Here is a 6,385-nt window from a genome sequence, read left to right as displayed (position 1 = left end):
GCTGTCAAAAGGATTGGAGGTGAAGTTGAAATAGTAGTCCTGCAACGACGATTCAAGTATTTTCCTCATGTAAATAGCCAAGGTAAAGCTTATTATACTAAAAGCACAACGTGTCTTTCTTGTCAAAAAGTAATTCTACAAATTAGTGGTAACAAAATTCTTTTGTATTTGGACACAGATATGAAGGACGGATTCTATGACAAAATAGAAAACCAGCTTCAAGGTCAGCAAAATACTTATTATGTGGGTGGATTAATGGCATTTGAGCTCACTGAAAGAAATTCATCCTATTCTATGGCCTTAATTTCCAAGTACTTTGCAAATACTGATCCACAACCGAGATTTCCTTATGTTAAGGTACTCGAAACAGAAAATGACTGTTGCATTTTAAGAAAAGTTGAAGTGTGACATGTGAATAATTCAAATCAAAACCATTGATTTTGCAGAGATTATTTCCGCTCTTATCTGATCGCTTGGATAAGAATCCTACAGCTTTGAAAGAATCCCACCAAGTGGAATTTCCTGAATTGACTAGCCTCGACGGTTATTTAAAGCACTGGAGTACTCATAACATCAGCCGAAAGAAGACATTGTACAAATGGATTAGTGAAGAAGGACAAGTAGTTAACCAGAGGACATATGAAGAACTTAATGCTAATGCTTCTTGTATTTCTCAGAAGCTGTTGTCCAGTCAAAAACCAAACATGAAGCAAGGTGACAGAGTTCTCCTTGTTTATGTCCCAGGGCTTGATTTTGTCGATGCCTTCTTTGGGTGTTTACGAGCTGGAGTATTGCCTGTCCCAGTACTTCCATCGGATCCAATGCAAAGAGGAGGCCAAGCACTACTCAAGATTGAAAACATTGCTAAATCATGCAATGCAGTGGCTATTTTGTCAACTGTTGGTTATCATGCAGCTGTTCGAGCAGGCTCCGTGAAGAGTCTGTTATCACTGAACCGTAAAAATGGAACGTGCTCAGCTCGCTGGCCTAATCTTCCATGGATACACACAGATTCTTGGCTTAAGAATGCCAAAGAAATGCACTCAAATAACAATGACAGGTTTGAACCCCAACCGGATAATGTGTGCTTTCTACAATTTACATCAGGGTCAACAGGAGATGCTAAAGGAGTTATGATAACTCATGGTGGTTTAATCCACAATGTGAAGTTAATGCGAAGAGTATACAAAAGCACATCAAACACAGTACTGATAAGCTGGCTTCCTCAGTACCATGATATGGGACTTATCGGTGGCCTTTTCACAGCTCTAGTAAGTGGGGGATCAGCAATTTTGTTTTCCCCAATGACATTCATCAGGAACCCTCTCCTGTGGCTCGAGACGATGACCAAGTACAAAGCAACTCACAGTGCTGGTCCAAACTTTGCATTTGAGCTTGTCGTCCGGAGGTTAGAGGCTAACAAAGAGAAGGATTGGAAGTATGATCTTTCACCACTTAAGTTTCTAATGGTTGCTGCTGAACCAGTGAGGCAGAAAACTCTAAAGAGATTTATTGAGCTCACGAGACCTTTCGGTCTTTCTCAGCGAGTGATGGCTCCTGGCTATGGATTGGCGGAAAACTGTGTGTTTGTAAGCTGTGCTTATGGAGAAGGAAGACCAATTTTGGTGGATTGGCAAGGAAGAGTTGGTTGCGGCTACACGAATCAAAATGAGGCAGATGTTGACATCAAAATAGTTGATCCGGAAAGTGGTGAGGAGCACAAGGAATCTGGAAAGGAAGGAGAAATATGGATTAGCAGTCCCAGTGCAGGCCTTGGATACTGGGGAAGAGAGGAACTGACTGAGAAAACTTTCAGAAACAAACTCGGAACGCATTCCGAAAAGGTATACACAAGAACTGGAGACCTTGGAAGGATAATTGAAGGGATTCTGTTTATAACTGGAAGAATCAAGGACCTCATTATAGTTGCTGGAAGAAATATTTACCCATCAGATATTGAAAAAACTGTCGAAAGCTCATCCGAACTCTTGCGACCGGGTTGTTGTGCTGTCATTGGAGTTCCAGAAGAGACCTTATCCAGCAAAGGAGTGTCAGTACCTGATCACTCTGATCAGGTTGGCTTAGTTGTAATTGCAGAAGTTAGAGATGGTAAATCTGTTAGCAAAGATGTTGCTGAGGAAATTAAGGCAAGAGTTGCTGAAGAACATGGTGTTACATTGGCTTCTGTTAAGCTGATCAAGCCTAGAACTATCAGCAAAACAACATCTGGAAAGATAAAGAGATTTGAGTGCTTGAAACAATTCAGTGATGGAACACTGGATGTGGTTCCGGATCAAAATTCGTCGAAGCGGAAACTTCTTAGATCTTTCACCACAGCTTCATGCAAGGAGGGAAATACACCAAGGCCACATTTGAATAGAACATCACCTTCACCAACTCCAAGATTGAATAAAATAGAAATAGTGGAGTTCCTGAAAAGACTGATTTCCGAGCAGACAGGAATCTGTATCAGTAAGATTACTACTACTGAAAGCTTAGTATCTTATGGTATTGATTCTATTGGTGTAGTCAGGGCAGCTCAAAAGCTTTCAGATTTTCTTGGAGTGCAAGTTGGTGCAATTGATATCTTCACAGCAACTTGCATTGAGGACTTGGCAAGCTTCACAGAGGATTTGGTAAGGAAATCTCGGCCTCAGGATACCGAAAATCCTTCTCATTTTCAAGACTACTCGGAGGATGATTCATGTAATTTGGTGGCTGAAGTTTCCTCGTCTCGTCGATTCGGTATCATGCTATTACAACTTCTTGCTCTTGTCTATGCAATTTTCATGCTGGTCCTTCCTGCATGCTCATCCATATCTGTATTTAAAAAACTGATTTTGGAAAGTCCAACTTTGATCAATTCATTTCCTTGGGTTGGTTATGCAATTTCTTTGATTTTTGCACCATTTGCTTGGCTTTTATGCATATGTACCACATGCATATGCATTGGTATTCTTGGAAATTTAGTCCTTCAACCAAATTATTCCCTGACACCAGAAGTGTCCATTTGGTCATTGGATTTTGTTAAGTGGTGGGCACTGTATAAGGCACAAGAAATGTCATCCAAAGTTATGGCAGTGCATTTGAGAGGAACAGTATTCCTGAAATACTGGTTCCAAATACTTGGATCAAAGATAGGATCATCAGTCGTACTGGATACTGTCGATATCAGTGATCCAGCACTGGTTTCGATTGGAGATGGAGCTGTTATTGCAGAAGGAACTTTAATTCAAGGCCATGAAGTGAAGAATGGAATCTTGAGTTTCCTTCCAGTTAGAATTGGCAAAAACTGCTCTATTGGTCCTTATGCTGTAATCCAGAAAGGAAGTTTTTTGGGAGAAGGGACTGAAATAGCATCATTACAGAAGACAGAAGGAAAGGCAGCATCAAAATCAAACAGCAGCAAGAAGGTGAGGACTTTGATTTCACAAGTTAAATATATCTGATTGTTCAACTTTTTATAACCTTCATATTTTCTAATTTAGCCCCTAAACAGAATCCTAAGGAGCCTTTTTAACATAGTGAAATTCACTTCTATTGTGATTGAACAGCCAAGAGAAGCAGAAGGTGGTCTTAGTCAAGCTATGTATCACTTGATGGGAATCTACATTGTCGGATTCATAAGCGCTCTCTCAGGAGCGATCCTTTATTTCTTGTACATTCTGTTAGCTCAAAAATCTCCATCTCTTCAACACTTTTCCGTAATCTGTCTTTCTGGAGCATTCCATTGGCTTCCTTTCACTAGCATTGCTTACATGACCATTATTTCTACTACCTCTTCAAGTCCAATAATCTTTGCTATCTCAGTTGCAACCGCCTACTTGGCTCATGGATTGATCCTGAGCTTCCTTACCATCTTTGTCAACAATTTTCTCTCAAAAAGCACAGATGATTCACTAAGATTATGGCTGAAACATAGAATTAACATTGCCTGTCATCTCAGATTTGCTAAACTCCTTTCCGGAACTGAAGCTTTCTGTATGTACTTAAGGCTCTTGGGGGGCAAAATTGGAAAACATTGTTCTATCCGAGCCATCAACGCGGTTTCTGATCCAAAATTGATATCACTAGGCGATGGTGTCCACCTAGGTGACTTCAGCAGGATTATAACCGGTTTCTATTCCTCGAGTGGATTCACAAGTGGGGTAGTTGAGGTACAAGACAATTCAGTTGTTGGGAGCCAAAGTGTTGTCCTCCCAAAGTCACTTATACAAAAGGATGTTATTCTTGGTGCACTTTCTGTTGCTCCAGTGAATTCTGTTCTTCATAGTGGTGGCGTTTACGTTGGATCTCAAGCTCCTGTTATGATAAAGAACACACAGCACACCATCGATGAAAGGATAGAAGAGATGGATATGAAATACAAGAAGATAGTTGGAAATCTAGCTGCTAATTTGGCTGCGACCACTCTCAAGGTCAAAACAAGATATTTTCATCGAATTGGTGTTAGTGGAAAGGGAGTGCTTAAGATGTATGACAACATTAAAGGATTGCCAGAACACAAAATCTTTCAATCTGGCAAACATTATCCTGTCATAGTCCGGCATAGCAACAGCTTAAGTGCCGATGATGATGCAAGGCTCGATGCTCGTGGTGCTGCTTTAAGAATACTCTCTGATACCACTTCAGATGTTGAAAAACCAATTCTAGACTTGACATTGAAGACAGGGAAAGCATTTTATGCTCGGACTATTTCTGATTTTGCGACATGGCTTGTTTGTGGCTTAGCTGCAAGGGAAGAGCATGTGAAACGCGTTCCACACGTTCGCGATGCAGTATGGACATCACTACGTGATTCGAACTCATTTACTGAGATGCATTATTACTCAAATATATGCAGGCTTTTCAGGTTCAAAGATGGACAAGAAATGTATGTGAAGTTCAAGTTGAGGCCATGTGATGAAAACATTAGTGAAGATTCTGGTAAAGTTGAGCCTATTGGAATACTTCCTCCAGAAACAGGTGCAATTCCAAGGAGAGATAGCGACACACGCCCGTTACTTTTCCTTGCTGATGATTTCCAGAAACGCGTGAGTTCACCAGGTGGTGTTCGCTACATTTTCCAACTCCAATTCAGGCCAGTGCCTAAGGATGAAGCAACACAAGATATTGCACTTGACTGCACTAGACCATGGAATGAAGCTGAATTCCCATATGTTGATGTTGGAGAAATCATTGTGGATCAGAACCTTACCAAGGAACAATCAGAGAAGCTGGAATTCAACCCTTTTCTCCGATGCCACGAGGTTGATGTTATCAAAGCAACATCAGCCTCTCAAAGTGCATCAATCGATCACGGTCGTTCATTGATCTATGAAATTTGCCAACATTTGAGAAATGGAGAACCACTTCCAGAAGCTTGGAAGAATTTCATTGAACAATCTGATGTGAAAGTTGATCTTTCCGGTTGTCCTATAGCATCTTCACTACAAGTAAAACAAGAAACTAGTCATGAAATAGCTCTATCAAGAACATGGTATCAAACTTCTTGGTCTACTTTTGCTCAGCCACTATTCCAAACATTCTTGCCATACTTTTTCTTGGCATATTCAATTCATGGTCCACTAAATTGGCTGCTGTTTTTAAAGCAAACTACAACTCAACCACTATACTGGTTTTTTCCTTTCTTTTGGATATCTTCAGGGCTAATATCAGCATTGGTTTGTGTATTGGCAAAAGCTGTTTTCACAACAAGAAAGAAAGATGGAGGAAAAGCACATATATGGAGCACAAGTCTTTTGATGGAAACAATATGGCAAGCATTTAGGACATTAGTTAGTGACTATTTCATGGAAATGACAACAGGATCATTCTTGTTTGTTATTTGGATGAAACTTATGGGATCAGAAGTTGAGTTAAGTCAAGGGGTTTATGTAGATAGTATGGGAACTTTATTGAATCCTGAAATGATGGAAATTGAAAGAGGTGGATGTGTAGGCAAAGAAGCATTGTTATTTGGACATATATATGAAGGTGAAGGAGTAGTGAAATTTGGAAAAGTTAGAATAGGAGAAGGAAGTTTTGTTGGGAGTAGAGCTGTGGCAATGCCTGGAGTTGTAGTGGAAAATGGTTGTAGTTTAAATGCACTTTCACTTGCTATGAAAGAAGAAATTGTTAAGTCAAGGTAAAGTAGTTGCCTCTCTACTCCCTCGGGGGTAGGAGTAAGATCTGCCTACACACTACTCTCCCCAGACACCACGTGTGGAATTTAGTGGATTGTTGTTTTTAAGGTAAAGTGGTTGTTGGTATTGTCATTTTTTCTAAATAATATGATAAGCTAACAACCTTTGTTGATGAGTTTGTTGTGTTATGTTCAATGTTCATGGCTTGTTTTTATGTGAAGAGAGAATAATTGATAAGAAAGTTATTCTCTTCTTTGTAT

The 6,385-nt window shown here is 40.0% G+C and overlaps 1 protein-coding gene across 1 annotated transcript; it reads left to right on the top strand.

Moving 5' to 3' along the window:
- The first annotated feature begins 2,740 nt into the window (after positions 1 to 2,740).
- On the top strand, positions 2,741 to 6,131 carry LOC109238793. The gene has a single exon (XM_019405271.1). It carries the CDS (start codon positions 3,588 to 3,590, stop codon positions 6,129 to 6,131), a length of 2,544 nt encoding a protein of 847 aa, XP_019260816.1. The 5' UTR covers positions 2,741 to 3,587.
- Positions 6,132 to 6,385: the final 254 nt, after the last annotated feature.

Source organism: Nicotiana attenuata, unplaced genomic scaffold (assembly GCF_001879085.1).
Source record: "Nicotiana attenuata strain UT unplaced genomic scaffold, NIATTr2, whole genome shotgun sequence".
Classification (NCBI taxonomy): Eukaryota; Viridiplantae; Streptophyta; class Magnoliopsida; order Solanales; family Solanaceae; genus Nicotiana; species Nicotiana attenuata.
This window is presented reverse-complemented; position numbering and strand designations above follow the sequence as displayed.

Excerpts from the sequence above, each read along its gene's own strand:
- LOC109238793 (XM_019405271.1), top strand. The coding sequence starts at position 3,588 with ATGTATCACTTGATGGGAATCTACATTGTCGGATTCATAAGCGCTCTC.